The 18,233-nt window shown below is 38.6% G+C and overlaps 1 protein-coding gene across 1 annotated transcript in view; it reads left to right on the top strand.

Moving 5' to 3' along the window:
* Nucleotides 1-267: 267 nt before the first annotated feature.
* The window catches only part of bsna (bassoon presynaptic cytomatrix protein a), a gene marked incomplete at both ends in the record, with an annotated part of 142,205 nt that continues 124,239 nt past the window's right edge, over nucleotides 268-18,233 (top strand). The window contains one exon of the mRNA XM_079239903.1: nucleotides 268-446. Within this exon, the coding sequence (XP_079096029.1) occupies nucleotides 268-446 (179 nt within the window). The remainder of the gene's footprint in view (nucleotides 447-18,233) is intronic.

Here is an 18,233-nt window from a genome sequence, read left to right as displayed (position 1 = left end):
GGCCGCGCTGCACGCTCCCGTCATCACGTCAGGAGAAGGCAGTGCTGGTGCTCAGGCTGACGAGGATGAGGATGATGATGGCGATGATGGAGGAGCATCGCTGAGTTTGCTCTGTCAGTTTTCTCTCCCCCTTTTTCCCCCCATTTATTCTTTTCGATAGCCTAAAACCCCTCAAAAAAACAGCGATATAAAAGCGACACCGCCGATTTGACCTAATACCTTTTTCCACCTCCCCTCCGTCCCCCTGTCTCCTGAGCTGAGACCGAGATGGGGAACGAAGCGAGCATGGAGGGCGGCGGGGAGCCAGGAGCCGCCGGGATGATGGGGTCGGTGATGCCCGGTGGACCCGGAGCAGGACCCGGAGCAGGACAACACATAAAGCCGGTCAACGGTACCGCTGCGGGGGGAGGAATGGGAGCCGGAGGCCCTGGGATGGGAATGACGAGGTAGGAGCAGCCAAAACTGGAGGTGTTTCGGAGTAAAAAAGGGGGCTGGGTGAAGTGCACAGGGTGGCACTAAATTCAGTGTGTGTCTCAACGCGGAAATGCGTGATAGAAAGAAGCTGTCAGTTGCTTGTGGTGTTGCAGGGAGGGGATCAGTTTCATGTTTTAAGGAGTTCCCTCTAGCTTGGGCTGGATTTTTAGGAGGGAACCCGCGTCAATAATCATTTGATGCCTAAAAAAAAAAAAAAAAAGAGAAGAAGAAGCAGCAGCGCTGTCCGTGGTGCTGAAACGCCACGAGCCGTCCTGTTGAACCCGAACGGCTCCTTTTAACCCGCTTTTATTTCCCAAAATAGGTTTGACATTGCATTTAAAGGTGGATTACACACTGCCCCATGCTTTATGTATATATATTTAAAATAAAGGTTGTACGGATGCTGTTTTGCTCTCGGACTGAAATGATTTGATTCCGCGGTGTCATGTGCTGCTGTAATAGTATTTCCTCCGTCTTTGGTTCAGCTTGTGCTTTGGCGTAGTATGTTGCACTGTACATGCCTGTCATGCCTTATTATCATGACTATTATTATCATTTTTAAGCAATATGTGATAATATGTAAGCTTGGTCGTATGAATAAGCAATAAATGGGACGCATTAGTGTGTGTATGTGTGTGTTTTTAGATGGGATGCAGCTGGGTGCTTGAAGCTCTTTTTACTCGCATGTTTCCGCATGGGCGAGGGGAGGCTGCTGATTGTGTGTGTGTGAGCTCGTGCATGTGTTTGTGCGTATTTGTGTGCTCGTATACGTTGAGGGGCTTGTCTAGCTACGTATGCGTGCGTTTGATGAGGGGTAGTATTGGTAGCCTACTATAAGAAATGTCACATGTCCTTTACCGAATATGTTTCATAAGAGAAGCACACCATACCATACCATACCATACCATACCATACCATACCATACCATACCATACCATACCATACCATACCTCTCAATAGTATTGTGCGACATATTTTATTTTTACACTGTTCTGTTTAAACATATCTAAATCTCTGCACCGTTTAAACACATCGTGCTTTAATTCATTCAGTCCTGCAAGAATGTCAAATGGCTTCAGCATACTGTAAACCAGTATCGGCTGAATGCAGTAAAAGGGCTATAAAATTGCATTTATATGTCAGTGCAGCAGTGGCACCATAATATGTAGCAGATATAAAATGTTTAATCATTTTGCTCCTTTAACATGCAATCAGATTTTACATGTAGGTATGAATATGCCTTCTTCTTCTTTTTTTTTTTTTTTTTTTAACAGTGTGGTGTGTAGAAAACACAGTAGTAATGTGTTGCATGATATAATAAAATGTCTCTTCATACTCTTAGAAAAGGTACATGCTGCTCATGATACATGCTCTTGTCTCTGCCAAAATCAATGAACCCCATATTTACTGGATCACCTCATTCATAAATTCTTTTTACAGAAAAAAGAATGTACAAAGAACCGATGAGGTAGATGCTGTGTGGAGCTGATGCAGGAGCAGGGGTACAGCTGGGCTACACGCACAGATGCCAGTGTGTGCAGCTTCTATTTAGGACACATCCTGGGTTAGATTCATGCCTCTATAGGAGGTGCAAGCAGAGAAGTGCAGGCCTATCCATCATTATATAATGCAGGGATTCAGTGAGCAGATGACAACTTCAGCTCACTGCCGATAAATGACAACAGAGCCGAACATGCTCTGATGCATTATTGACGCATTACTCTGATTTAGAGGACTCACTGGCTTGTAGTGCCCCTCTTTGTTGCTTTAATGTGAATCTTCTTATTTCTGCTCACCTGTTTTTCAGACCTCATGCCCACATTTCAAATTTATGCAGAATAGAAAGCAATGGTTCTTGTGGCACGCAGTACCTCACATTAAGTATTTATAACGGCGTAATACAAGGCCATGTGAACAGATTGAATCACGTGCAGAGTGTGTTTGGCTCCCCCCCACCTACTCCTCTCACACTCACACACTGCCTCCCTCTTCTGCACTGCTCTGCTTCACCGCCTGCTTCAATCACTCCCTCCAGTTCCCAGTTCCCTCAGTACAGTTTCATGCATTGCTTCTCTCCTTCCCCCTGCATCTCTGTTTCTTTTTGTCTGTTGCATTCTGCATCATTTGCACACTTGCATTCTTTGAATATTATAAAAGAGACTTCTCTTTCCTTCACTCTCATTTTCTTCTCTGCTGTTGTGCATCTCTTTCATTTTTAATGTTTCTCATGCACATGCATTTTTTCTTACTTTCTCTTGTCAGAAGTCTATTCCAACACATACAGAAAAGTATTATTATGTGCCCTTCATACAATGATAATGTGAGGCAGAATGCCACCAGGAGAGACTAGCTTTTTTTTTTTTTTAATATATATTTCTCACATTCATCAGATACCATTAAAAAAAAGCAAAACTTGCAATGTGTTTGCGAATTCCTGCCTTGTGTGCAGTGGTAATTCTTTTAAATGACAGCAAAAATACATTTTTGTGATTATTTTATTTACCCTGTGAAAGATAAGAAGGAGGTGGAAGGAGTATCTATTAAAAAAACAAAAAAAACCAAAACAAAACATGGGCCTCATCTGAAGGTGTGGCTCATTGTCATAATTTTTGAACAACTAGGCTACATACTGGAGAGAAATCATTATTATCAGGATTTGATAACAGAGACAATACTTACTAGTTGGAACAATCGCTAATTGGTTTTAATTCTACTCATTTAAAGCAAATAAAACAGCAAAATTTATTAAAAACCAAAGAGACAGCTATATGCTTTATGCAAATGAGCTGCTGCAAATACCCTGCACTTTTTCTTGTGTGGCGCAAATCCTGACCCTCTCTTCTTTTCCCTTCCTCCATGTCCTCTTTTCAGCCAATAACTAGCAGCCTATAATGGTTCTGCCGTCACGATGAGGTACAACCTCACTGCTGTATAGGGCATGTGAGTGTCGATAAGAGAGGAAAAAGATACGGAGAGTGAAGGGAGAGAGGAAGGCAGAAGGAGTGAGAGCTGAAGGAGGTGAAAGGGGAAAGGAAAGATGGAAGGAACAGAAGCTGCATTTACACTGGGCTAAAACCTCGGGGATTCAAGAAGGAAGAAGGGACTGATGAGGAAGTGATACATCAAAATCTATTTCTTCCAGTCAGGGATTGGGAGAAACCAGCAATCTGAAAAAACACTAACATGACACTGGATATTCTTAAATATAATATGAGCTTGTTCTAGTTTTTAAACAAAAGAAATACACTTCAAGAGAATTGAAGGGCAAACCATGCTTTTAAATAGTGCAATGATATCTGGTTGCACTCACTCTAAATAAACTCCAAGCTGCATGTGAAGTGTCATAGTTTAATGTGCCCTTTGTGCAGCAGTGAGGAAAATCTACACTCCTTTGTAATGGGACCTCCTCTGTGTGACATCCTTTACTTAGTCCTTTGCTCTTGTTACAGATGTTGAAGGACCATATCACATTTTGGGGACAGGATAGTGTCAAAATGGATTGTTTGATACACAATCTTCCTCTGTTTTTGTGCATTTAACGTAATTATGCGAACTGGGATTTAGAAGTATCACAGAACAGAAACCAACATAAGGAAGGTATGCAGTTGCTGCATGGTGAAGATATCAACAGTTACAGATTGAGATCATATCTGACAAACACTTAATCAAATTAGATTAAGAAAAGAAAATAAATCTTAGTCTTAGATGAGTGAAATGAAAACAAGTAGAAATGTGGAACTTTTGATAAAAGAAATAAATATACAAAATCAATTTTTGTGAAGCCAGCTGGGATAGGCTCCAGCTTCCCCGGGACCCTGAATTAGATAAGGCGGTTTGGAAAATGAGTGAATGAATGAATGAATAAATGAATGAATGAATGAATGAATGAATGAATGAAGGAATGAATTTTTGTTACTTTGAAAAAAAAGTTACTTTGAATTTATGGCAATTTTTTTTAAGAAAGAAAGAAAGAAAAAGTGAAACACAAGTTTTTACTTTTTTCACAAAGTATAGCTGAACAAGTTCACTTTTTTTTAGTGTAAAACTTAAAAGAATTTGGGGTATTTACCATTTTTGGTTTAGAAAATGAAATAAGTCTGTGTAAGGATAAAAATAAAAGACAACTTTTAATTACTCTTCAGATTACAGACATTCAGGGGTGGAAATCACATTATGAGTACAGAAAACCTTCTGAAACCAGCTGCCAATTAACAAAAATAATCTCTGCAACACGTCCTGATCAAAACTTTAGTTCCTTTGTTTAAAATTTTTTATTTGAAGAATAATTTTTGTTTGTCTTGGGGGAGCGACGGGTTGGGTGTAATTAAGAAATCTGAAGATATAAGAAGAAAACATTGGCGGGAGTAAGAAAATGGAGATGCAGTGTTTAGCTTTCCAGATGGCAAGAGGGAAAGGAGCAAGAGAGCACAGCAAATACATGGAGAAGGAGGGAGCCTGAGATCTACCGTACATATGGAGCAGACAGTTCATTTGTTCTCAGATCACGTGCTCATCTCACATCTGACTCAACTCACATGCCAGTTATCTGAACTGTTTTATCATATACAGTATTCATGTGTGTGTATTATTGTGTGTTTTGCGCATATGACTAGTAACTGTGTAGAAGTGCTGGATGACTCACTTATCAAGCCCAATGTGAGTAGGGCTAGTGTAAGAAAAAAAAAAAAAAGAGTGAGCAGTGAGGGGGTGGTTGTTTCTTCCTTTCTTGTATTTTCCCACATGCTGCACTCCCGAGACCAATTTTCACTTTCCAGAGTGGCATGCTTGTAGGATGTGTGTGTGTGTGTGAATGTGCATGAGAGTTTTTGCAGGTTAAAGTCTGTTTTCCCACGTCTCCCTGAAAAGCAGCAGCCTATCAATCAAGTTCAATGAGTGAGTCTGTTATTGAGGCATTTTGCGGGCAGTCTTGCTCAGAGTGATGTGATTTTTTTCCACACATCAGCAGAGGACCCAACACTGATATGATTTTGCTTCCAATCTGCAGGGTTCAGTGATTTCAGGCTGCCTTCCAGGCTTTTCTTGCTAAGGTTAAAAATGATTTGGTGTGATAGTGAGTATGATGGCATTCTTTTCTGTTGAATTCTCAGCCAGCTGCTATCACACTGACTTTTTGGTGATGCAAATTTTTTACGACTTTTTTGTTCACATATAGCATAAAAAGTATCAATATTGGCTGGAAAGACACAAACCCACCTCATTTTAAAACGACCATGCAGCTGTCAACATTGCTAATCATATCAACAGTCCAATTGGTATGGAGACAAACATGAATGACCCAAAAGATGACTGAATTTCACAAATTTTAGTGGTTGTTTAGCTGCTTATATGACAATGTTTTGCAACATTTAATTGCCAGCTGTTTGGTCTCATAGTTCTTGAAAACAGCTAACATCTGCTGCTGCTGAAAAAAACTGGGATGGTGCCCAGAAAATGACTCATTCTGTACATTAAATGTGCAATTTTAAGAAAGCAGTTAGGTAAGTAAGCTAAAAAGCTCCCCAAAGAAGTGGAGGTGGATTTGATGTCATTTAATTTCAGATTTGAAAACAAAATGTTTAATATTTGCTTCACTTTTAATATGAAACCATCAGCAGAACCACACCACTATAATATGGCAAATCATATGGAAATCAATGACAATGATTAAGTAGTTAATTACCTGGAAATACAAAAAAATAATAAAATTAACATAATGCTCAGGAACAATTAATAAAAACAATAAGTAATATGAAAATGGGTATAGAGTTGATTTTAAAGAGCAAGGTCTAAGAGGTTTTATTCATTTCTTTATTTCACACAAGTCAGTTTACACTTATGTGAGTTTGTGTGTGTGAGTATTCCTATATTGTGTATTTAGGAACATTAGTCTGTAATACTGATTGAATGTAAGCAAACAAAGCCATGTTCACACAGCAGGTCTTCATCCACAATGAAAATTTTTGTTGAAATCCATTTTTTTTGGTAATTTTTTCACATTATAATTCAGTGCAAACGCAGTCAGATGTCAGTGTAAACAGTCTGCAGCCCCGAAGTGACCTGCAAGCGCAGAGGAAGATCTGACATCACATGCAGCAGCATGCTGTGCTTACAGCAGTAAACATGGATGCTATGCATGTTAGCATGTGTGGATCGGTTTTAAAGTTCCATCCATCAGTTGATCTTGTGTAGAAGTGTGACGTCTGTCTCACTCCTATTACGTATAAGTTGGGTGAAATATGACATGGTCGTTCGGACTGAGGTCACTTTGAAAAAGATAAGATGCGTATCTAATGCGTGTCTAATACAACATATAAAAGTGAGCTTGAGTGGATTGGGAAAAAAATAGATGTGTGTTGTTTAGACTGTATGAAAAGATGAGATATACTTAGATGAAATATTTTTAACTCTGGGTGAAGTGATTCCTTGTCCTGATATTAGTCTGTACATTTTGTAATCATAAAGAACAAGAATTATAGTTAGACAACTCAGTTTACTGTAAATCTGTAAAAACTGACCAATCCAAACATTCAGACTGAAATGGAGTTGTTCATTTCCTTATATTTTGGAAGCTTCTTCTCCCGACTCCCCTCCTCCCCCTCCTACAGTGCATACCTGATAGCCACACCCTGCATATAAATAGCGTGTTAGGATGAAAATACGAACGTAGTGAAAAAGAAACTTGGAAGACAAACATGGCTGAGAAACGGAAGGAAAGATTTCCTCAACACAGCTTGACCCGACTTGCCTTCTCCCACTGAACAGCCGAGAAAAAGAAAATTCAATTCTTGCTTGCTTTCCAAGATTACCTACCCCAGCTTTAAGTTATGTGTTCAAGGAGCAATTCCTCTCATGTCATGCAGTCAATCTGAGTTTCAGCAGCTGGGATGCAACCAAGTTACAAAATCTGTCTCTCAAGCAAAATAATTTACTAAAAGCATGCATGAATACGCCAACGTTCACGCATGTTGACATGCAAATGTTGGCGCATATTCATGCACCAAGACTTAAGAATAGGAGTAACGGTACCAAAAATATAAAGTTAACAAAAACAATAAAAGACTTTGTGAATAAATCCATGTTGTGTCATGTCATGTCAACATTTGTGGGAGTTGTTTAATGCAGTTTCACTTGGAAATGTAAGGATTATGTGGATCCACTTCAGTTTGATCTATATGTGACTGAATAATTTCCAAGATTTTTTCACATTTTAACTTCGCTCTCATATATGATTAGTTTAGGTAGGTTAGGCATAGCTATTAAAATGTCACAAACAAAACAAAACACCACACAAAGAAAACATTCCTTATCAAGATTGTAGGTTAACTCTCAAACTCTCACCTGGACAGCTAGCTTACAAAGTGCAAACTGAAGCCCATCTTTATGCCAAATAACTGTCAGAGAAGTCAGGGAAGTTTACACCAAAGCAAAAGTGTGTTCCTGTTTAATTCCATGCATGAAATTGTGAGAAAGTGGTCGAGCAACAGACAGCGACTCTATATTTACAAGCCCCATTATCAGCAAGATATGTTGCCTCCAAAAACTAAATATGTTTGGGTGGCTGGACCTGGAGATAAGATGGCAGTAATATCACAGGCCCAAGACGGTATTAGTTTTCAGCAAATAGATGCTGTCGCTGGAGCTCAGGACTGCAATCCAGAAATAGAGTGAGCAGATATGAAATGGGTATCTGAGTAGAGAGAGGGGTAAATTATGTGGCATGGCGGGTAAGACACTGTAGGATGATTGATCATCTGCTGGATTTCTTTTTCAATAAAAAGACGGAAAACAAAAGATAAAAGACACAGTAGTCATAGCAAAATGTCTCCTGCCATACAGCTTTTTTTTTTTTTTTAGAGAAATTTCTCACCTGCGACAGAGCTTTCACCTGTGTCCCAACAGTCAGAGTGTGGAGTTAGATGTTGGATGTGCAGTTAAAGTACAGCAGAATACAGGCTAGCAGACTGGCTTTTACCTCCTGTCAGTGGTAGTAACAGTGCCCCCCCCGTGAAATATCAAGTCATTAGTAAAAAAGGTGTTGTAATGACATTTAAAAAAACATTTTAAAGATGTAAATGTCAGCACGTTAATTTTCTGTTAGAAAGACAACGTAAGGCCTGTGGGTTGAGTGATGACAGGTGGACATGGTGATAAATGGTCAGTATGTGAGCAGAGGACTACATAATGTGAGAGAAAATTAGAAACATTTTTAATTTTATTCTATTTTGTTGCTTATGTGAGTCTAGATGAGTGCAGTGATCACTATTTGAAGTGTGTCCTGTATGTAGACGGGCAAACAGTCTGCCAGCTGCAGTCTATTGCACATAATACTTTGTACCTTTCTAATGGAAACGGCACGGTAAAATATCTCGTGTTGTAGTTGGATTAACATAAAGAACAAATAACTTTATAAAAAAATGTTCGCTCAAAATCTTTATACGAGCTTATTGCTGCTCTGTTGACACCTTCAGTGTCACTGAGCTAAATAACAGAATAGGAAGCTAGCATCTGTGTGACACGTGAATATGAAAACTAAAAACTTTGACAAGCCATAGTGTTACTTTTGAAAGTTCAAACTTCTTGCTTTTTGAAGTTTGAACTTTCCACAACATTTGAACACAGAGGATCAAATTTCCCGATTAAAGAGGCTTTCTTTCTGTGATTCTTCAAGTGATGCACCTCCTTCCAGGCTTCCAGGGCTCAGCAGGGATTTGTAACAGACACCAGCACAGCTTGGCCTGACCTCATGTAGTGAACAGAGTGCATCTCTGCTTCAACCAGCTCGCACTGCATGTCTACACAGTAATGTCTGGTAGATCCAGACCTAGAACAGTATTACTATGGTGTACTTCTACTGGACATTGTTGTTTTGAGTCCACAACAGGACCAATCAAAGTTCTGAAAAACTAAAAGTTGCAACTTGCTCAAGCAAAGAACGTCCCCGTTTAGTTGACAATACGGTCTATGTGCAACCTCTGATGGTTTTGCTTCCTCTGTTTGGCCTCTGCCTTCCATTGGTAGATTACAATTATTGATTATTAGAAAGACAAACTTAAAAGCTGATCTCTAAAGAGCTTGATCACAGCCCACTAATATTCACATGCGCTTGTTTGCTTGCTTGTTTTGGTAAAGTTGTTTCACGAATACACTGACATTGTTGCTGTTTCCGCCTCATTGTAGAAACACAATTATTATACTTCAAAACCGTACCACTATTTACAGACTGAAATTTAGTATTTTTGCAATTCCATGATGGCCTTAATGTCCATCCATCTTCTGTTCCTGTTTTATCCTCTACATGTTGACCGTGGGAGGCTGGAACCTGTCCCATCAGCCATTGGAGAAGAGGCCAAGTACAACAAGTCATCACTCTATTACAGAGCTAACTCGGTGAGACAGGCATAACCAACAGCCAATTTGACTTCAGCAACCAGTCTAACAACATGGATGCCTTTGGACTGTAGGAGTGAAACTGAGCACTTGCTGGTTAAACTACATCTGCTGAAAATCTGTGGAATATCACCTAGTTGAACTCCCCCAACCTTTGAATCAAACTTTCTTCTTTTTCAAACAAAACATATGTCTTTTGACATGCAAATGGCCCAATCATTCCTGAGTCAGAACAGCAGCGTGAATATTAAGCTGTTAGGGAACAAAAAAAGAAAAGAAATCCCTTGTGTGCTTGCTGAACTGATACTGTCATATCTGGTCAGTTCAGACAGGAAATCATCTGGGGGAACGTATTTTTATCCTCAAGCTGTCAGCAGACGGAGAAGGGTGGATGGAATATAATGCAACTATACTTGAAAGACATTAAAAACAGTGTCTTTTACATTATGGAAAAGATGGACTAAGATAGAGTCTGTATGTGGAACATCAAAACACAGATAAAAGTGCATGAAGGGATACTTTTGATCAGGAGTTATTATAAATACAGCTAGCTAACTGGAGCTAGCAGAGAAATACTGTCATGCCAGTGTTGAATTATGTCTTTTTCTTTGACTACATTTTTGTTGTCAATGAATGACAGCCAGTATGATTAAAAGATATGTTACAACTCATAATTATAAGTGATGATGGATCATTAAAGTGGCTCTATTATGTAGAAAAAATTCTAAAACCAAGCATTTCCTTTGCCATGGAAACAGAACGTAGAGCGTGCTGGAAAACTCAAACATGCGTTTAGGTGATTAAAAAAACGGCGGCGTTCATATTTCTGATGAGTATTCCACACTGTAAAACTGAAGAAAGCTCAGAAAACTAGAAATAGCAGATTAGAGCCCATTTAATTTACAGCTACAGTTTAACTCATAGCATTTCAATGGTACAACTAATTGTTGAAATGTCCGCTTACCTTGCCAAGAATTGCTTCCTGGTTCTGATGTTAACAAATACACTTATAGTCAAGCTGTGTCCAGGCACAAAGCAAACATCTGCTGGGTCAACAGCAGCACCGCACAACTCCTCTGTCTCTGCCAAAAAAAACAACACGACGGGGACTGATTCAAAAGCCAGCTTCGAACAATCCCCCCTGATAGTAAGACAGCAGTTGATATAGAGCAGCCTGCCCTGACATTCACTTCAATACATGTGCTCGGGGTGTTGCATTTGCTCGTTTACAGAAACACTAAATAACTTTTGCCATTTTCTCAGTGATGCGTCTCCTATTGATGGCATCCATCTTGCATTCCATCCGTACAGTGAGTTCGCTTTAGCCACTAAAAGACTCTTATCTTGACTCACTGCTCATCTCTTGTTCTGTCTCTTTCTTTTCATTTTTTCCTCCAATAATTTCTCCCTGCGTTCCTTCGTTGAGTCGGCCACAGTGCACGTTCAAAGCGACCAGTGTGTTGACATCTGCTTGCTAGCATGTGTGTAAAGGGAAACTCAGCAGCAATGTCACACAGCTTCTTGGATAAAAAAGAAAAAAAGTTGTTTTGTGTGGTTTCTTATCTGAGGGATGCTGCTATACTGCGATGGGCTGCATGCAATAGGTGTCACTGTGCCATCAAACAAGTCCACTACACAGTTTTAAGTTTGGAAGGTTATGTAATGCATCTTTAACACAGAACATAAATCCAGTCAAATACGCTATATATAGATAAAATAATAGAATTAAAAATACCTGGTCAAAAAGACTAAAAAAGGAATTAACAAGAGAGGCACTTCTTTTGATGACCTCAGCAGCTATATAACTATACATATACTAACTAAACCTTACATATTTCTACCAAAAGATGAAGTAAGAGAATAATACCAGAATATATGAAAAATATTAGACACAGTCAGACTCAGTTTTAGTGTTATACCAAAACACAATGAGTTTAGCTTATGAATCATTAGACTGGTAAAAACAAAAAGAGAAAAAAGCATCACATGTAAGAAAAAAAGTTGTCATTGGGCCTTTCTGAAAACTCCAACAGGAAGCTCCCTTCATTTCATCAACTGATTCGAGCTTCCTTGGTTACAAATCAACACTTTCTGAAAGCAGCAAAAGCTTCCACAATATTCCACAATCTGAACGAATGAAGTCCTCAAAGAAATGTAAATTTTCAAAAAACATAATCTATTTCAGAGAAACTCTTTAGAAATGTTTAATGCAGTAAAACTGTTCAACCTTCTTAACTATGCTGTAGCAACAAAATGATGTTAGTCTTCTGGTGGCATCTAAAGGTTTACAAAGGTCATGACACTTCAGAGATGCGTCCTGTGTGACAAGCCACTGAAGGCTTTACGCAGCATCAATGTTCTCTCTGCTTTGGAGGGTTTTATAATCCACTAACACTTACCACTACACGCTTTTGGATGTTATTTAATGTGACCCTCCACATGAACATGTAGAGAGTTGCAGTGGGTAGAGGGAAGGGGTAGTGAGTAAAGATGCATTGTGTTAGATCAAGTATCACCAACTGCAGTGTCCTGCAGGTTTTAGAGATGCAACACACCTGATTCAAACAAGTACTTGACAACAATCTGTTGTAGAACAGTTTCATTTTAATCAGGCGTGTTGCAACAGAGAAGCAGCTAAAACCTGAAATAAGCTGGACGAAGAGGTCCGGGGTTGCTGATCTCTGTGAAAGATTCTATTTAAATCTCCTTTCTTCAGTTTTTATTCCAGGACTGACCTGTTAGTTTCTCTATGGCTTTACTGTGATTTGTAGTTTTTGTTCTGTTTTTTTTTTAACTGCGCATGAGCATTTTATTACATAATTCTTTAAAATAACTATTCATATTTCATGACTAAAGTAGAAAACCAACATTTTACATAATTATTCCACAGTATTCAGTTTTCTTATGTTTTTGTTAATGTTTATACAAGATATTTAACATTAAAACTAGAGTTGGTAATCTTGCTCAGAGACATTTCTTACTCTGGTTCCTCGTCCTGACAGTAGTCTTTACATTTTCTAATCATGAACAATAAGAAATATATTTAGACCCCTCCGTTTACTGTAAACCTGTAAAAACTCTGGCCAATCAAAAAGTTCAGGCTGAATTGAAATTGTTAATTTCTTATATTTGGGAAGCTTCTTCTCCCGCCTCCCCTCCTCCCCCTCCTGCAGCGCATACCTGATAGCCACACCCTGCATATAAATAGTGTGTTAGGATGAAAATACTAAGTAATGAAGAAGAAACTCAGGATGCAAACATGGCTGAGAAAATGCAGGAAGGATTTCCTTGACCCGGTTCGGTTTGTTTGCCTCCTCCCACTGAACAGCCGGGAAAGAGACAATTGTTGGTGGAAAAGTCTTCTGCTGCGAGGTGCAAGTTCATGTCAGGTGGGGGGGTGGAGTGTGGGGCCGGCGGCTGGGCGGGTCTCAAACAGATTATTGATTGAAGGGGGAGGAGCCAAGACAGGGTGCCACTTTCAAATCTTGCTGGCTCCCCACATTACATACCCCAGCTTTAAGTTTGTTACTCATTTGTAATACAGCTCATAAAAAGCATGTTTAGAAGAGTCTGGTAACAAGACAAAAAAATTCTGTTTACATTGATCCTTCACTTATTGTATGTCGAGCCATTTTACAAAAACTTTTTAACCACATTCTTGGTTTGTTGTACGTCGTTGAGAATACATTTCCTGTGACTTTCGTTTGCTTGTCAGATATTATGCTGTGCTCTGCCATTTTCCCCCCTCTGTGCACTATCGAAGGTCACACTGTGTTTTCTCATTGTGCTGTCGCCACCTGACAGCAAATGCTACCTGTATTAATACCGTGTCTGTGCACGCCGTGTAGATGCGCTGTTCTTCAACTCATGTTTATCTTTTTCCCAAGAACTGCAAAGTCTGATGAATGAGAGCCTTTCCTTAGCCAGTAAATTGCAAACGTTTGCGTTTGTTTCATGTGGAAACATTGTCTGCCTTTCTTCACTGTGACACGTTCAAAGAGCGTGGGTGAGAGGGAAAAAGAAAATGTTCTTGTCAGAAGAGTCGAAAACAAATCTGTGACATTAAGGATTCTATAAACTCCTCAAACAGTCTTCACAAACATATTCTTAATGTTAGCTCAGAGATTTAGTCTAAAGGCAATGAATTTAAGAGATTAATTATGTTTAAGCAATATTTAAAACAACACTGGTCCCTTTTAAAGCTCTGCAGTTATTACTGCTGACTGTTTTTCTCCCCGACAAAGCCAAGTAAAGGTACAGTTTCCTCTGAATGGCACAGTTTCCAGTGCAGCGCTGCTCTTGCAGTCATTTGGACACTGCAGGGGGGGTGTGGGGGTGTTGGCACAGAGAAAGATGCAAAAATAGGATGCTATTGTCATCAGCATGAAATTAGGGGGAAAATGAGATTTTTTAATATAGGTCACTTTGGATGATGTGTGCAAAGGTCTGCAAGTGTTTTTAGCTTCTTCTCACAGCTACAGAAGGAGCTGTTGCTTCTTGTCGACATTCTGATTTTTGTCCATTAATCCAATAAGAAGTTAATCCTCTTTCATAATGAGTAAACAAAAAAGAAAAAAAAAATCCAAACTTCTAATGTTCTCTGTTATGGCAAGTTTTAAATGTGTCTGAAAAATATAGACAGTTTATCAAAAGTCGACAGTCGGTTCTGTTTTTTTTTTTTAATTATTCAGCATCATTGATTTTGATGGACAATGAAGTGTCTGTAGAAGTATAAAGCAAGCTGAGGGTAGAGAGAAAATAGGGTAAACAACTGAGATGAGGAAGGAGGACGTCTGATGGAGATATTGTATTTGCTGTGATTCAGTCCAATGCAAAATTCATTGTTGGTCTCAAACACACACACACATGCAAACACTCACTCAAAGACACACACACAAACAAGAAGCCACAGACCTTGAAAAAAAGTCCATATTTCTTTCATTGAACTGAGTTCATGTCTGTCAGAGACCATTTACAGCTTCCAGGACATAAAGCAGGGATGTCAAACTCTGGTCCCTCGAGGACTGATATCCTGCAGGTTTTTCTTGTTTCTCTGCTCCAACACACACGATTCAAACTGATTCTTGTCAGCTTCTTCACAATGGCCCATTAATTTCAGTTAGGTACGTTGGAGCAGGGAAACACTTATAAACCTGCAGGAAAGTGGCCCTCATGTACCAGAGTTTGACACCTATGGTGTAAAGTCTATAAACAAACTCAGACAGTAAGCTTGAATCACAAAGCTGTTAAAATTTGCTCATCCACCTGAACCTTTCAATAGCTACTAAAATATAAACATCTATATGTAACTAAAAAGCTTCATCTGAACTAATAATCCGTTAATGTAGTTAGCAGTGTTATAATTCTGTTAACAAGTAAGTGAAGATACAGAAAGGTCTTATTTGTATGTTAATATTTACTTTACATGCCTGACATGAAGAATTTGACTTGTAGATGAGGTTGTGGTTCAGTCTTTTTTTCCAAGTATTTCAACCCTTTCCTCCTTAAACAGTTGCTCATTAAGATCATTAAAATGTGACTTGACACAAAGAGAAAAAGACTGATGGCCATTTTGCTCTGCTTTTCTCGAGCCCTGAAACAGAATTTGCTCTTGTTGTATAAGGTAGAATGAACAATGCTGAATAACAACACAGTCTAGCCATAATCTATGTAGTCTACATCTAAAATATCCATATAAAATAGACCATATAAGTATGGTCTAATACTGGAAGTAATACCTCCACTATTGCTGCAGTGGAATTTCAGTGCTTATCGGTTCAGAAGAGAAGGGAATCGGACTATTTTTTTTAAATATGTCAAATAGTGGTTAGCACTGTGACCTCACAGCAAGAAGGTTGCTGGTTCAATCCTTGGCTGGGGTGAGGTTTGGACAGCGGCCTTTCTGTGTGGAGTTTGTTCTCCCATGTATGTATGGGTTCTCTCCGGGTACTCCGGCTTCCTCCCACCATCCAAAGACATGCAGGTTAATTAGTTACTCTAAATTGACCCATAGGAGTGAGTGTGAGTGGTTGTTTGTCTCTGTGTGGCCCTGCAATGGATTGGCGAGCTGTCCAGGGTGTACCCTGCCCAAAGACTGCTGGGATAGGCTCCAGCTTCCCAGCGACCCTCATTGGACTAAGTGGTTAGGATAATGAATGGATGTCATAATGGGTCAGACTGCTTCTATAGAAAACAGAACAGATATGACATGCTGACTTGGAAAAAAAACAAACATGAGACTGTTTGTTTTTTTTAATAAAATGAAAATAAAAATGAATCATAATTTATTAATATAAAAATCTGATCTTTAAGAAAGGTAGCCATAAATAATTTGACCTTCTAATGATGGCACGGTGGCCCACAGTTTAGGAAGCTATTGTCTATACCTGACAACAACAGTATGGTGAATTTAGGTACACAGCTGTCAGTCAGACAAGAAATTCTGTGTATGTTGCTGTCAAGCTGTAACACAGTACAATGATGAGTAACGTCTTCTACATGTATATGTAAAGGGACTAAAAGCCAAGGGCTTATGTCACTGCAGAGAACAAACAGCTAATTTTGGAGATGTGAAATATAATGTTATTTGTTCTTATTGATTCAATGTTCTGACATGTTGTCAGAAGCACATAAAGATTGTAGCCTAAAAACCTAAAGAGAACAAAACTATAAAAAATATCTGACAAAAATGTAAAACAGACAGGTTGAATACCTATTTATAAATTTGGATGATCTTTCATAATAAGATTTGTGTTATATATTTTTATATATTGTCAGTTTTTAAAAGCAGTTTCTGTAAGATCAATCACAGTTTACAATAAACCACGGATGCCTTACTAATACAAAAAACTGTAACTGAGATAGCTAATATAGTACACCGTTATCAGTAACTGCCTAATGTCATCAGTCCATCTGTCCACTTTGTCCATATCAGCAGGCCGCAGCAGGTATGAGGCGATCAGCAATAGCAACGCTGCAAGATGCCTCAACAAATAAGTTGGCTGCCTGGTTTGGTCAGATAAAATAAATTCATACTAAATAGAAACTGTGGAAAACAAAGTTTAATCATTGGACACAAAGTCCAGCCTTCCTGGTGAAGGTGTTGTGTGTGAGCACCATGCTGACCAGTGTTTTGTTATTTAAACCAGTTGTGTTAAAGAAGACTTCTTCAAATTTCATGTTATCAGTTATTGAAAGTAAATAAATTGTTTTTTTCAACCTAAATTAATCACCTTGACCAAGTATTTATTCTTTTTTATGTTTAGATTTTATGTATGGATGATCATATGTATGTATGTATGTATGTATGTATGTATGTATGTATGTATGTATGTATGTATGTATGTATGTATGTATGTATGGATGGATGGATGTGTGTATGTATGTAATGTAAGAAATTTCCTCATCTACTTAAAACTCATTTAATTTGACATGGTTTCAGCTTTAGGAATATATTTTTCTAGAATCAAACAGTAATGAAAATAAAGCATAAAAATACCAGTGAAATAACAACATTCAGGTGTTAAAAGTTCGGACTGTGAATTGAGCTGTTGCCTTTTGGGCTGCAGCTCTACTACAGTTTTCGTACAGCACTGCCATGTTTTCTGAAGGCTTCCATGAGCAGTCTGCTTGCTTGTTCCTGATTGTATTTGACAGTCCTGCATGACAGTTAATGACCAGAATAAAGGGAGGAGAGACAGAGAGAGGAGGGGGGGTTGGGGTGTGGAGGGTAAATCCAGCAGAACATATTGTGGCTCAGCAGTTCTGTTGTGTTGTGGCTCTGCCAAGGACAGGCTGCATATCCTCGCCGTCACACAGCAACCTCATAACTGCGGCCTCACCCTTATTGATTCAGCGCTCCCTGTATTGAAAAGTGATTCCTCGATGTGCTCTCTGATTCCTCATGACTCTTAGGATGTGTAATCAAAAACCAGGATCTTGTTTCACATAAATCTAAAGCACACTAATACTTATAAGGCCAAAAATGATCAATGTTGTATCACAACCTTTATCCTACCAGGTTGATGATTCACATTGTTGTCTGAAAGTGTGAGCCTCTTGGCTAATGTGATGAAATGAAGTCTTGTCATACTATTTCAACCTAACTCATTGTTCTGTATCTATCTTTATATTGTTATTGTGCAACATTTATTACTAATATCAGTGAATAAAATAAAAATTAGAACAGTTCATGACTGAGCTTAACAAAGTATAAAGAGAAGAATAAACAGAGTAAATATTGGGAGTGGGAAATTGAATAAAAAAATTCAATATTGGGAATTTTTTAATTCACAATTTTGAAATGGAATTTTTTTTGTGAAAAGATAACTTTTTTTTTTCAAATAAATAGGAATAATCCATTATAAAATTTT

The sequence above is a fragment of the Telmatherina bonti genome, assembly GCF_933228915.1.
Source record: "Telmatherina bonti genome assembly, chromosome: 4".
Taxonomy (NCBI): Eukaryota; Metazoa; Chordata; class Actinopteri; order Atheriniformes; family Telmatherinidae; genus Telmatherina; species Telmatherina bonti.
The sequence above is the reverse complement of the archived record's forward strand: the minus strand, read 5'-3'. Positions and strand labels throughout refer to the sequence as shown.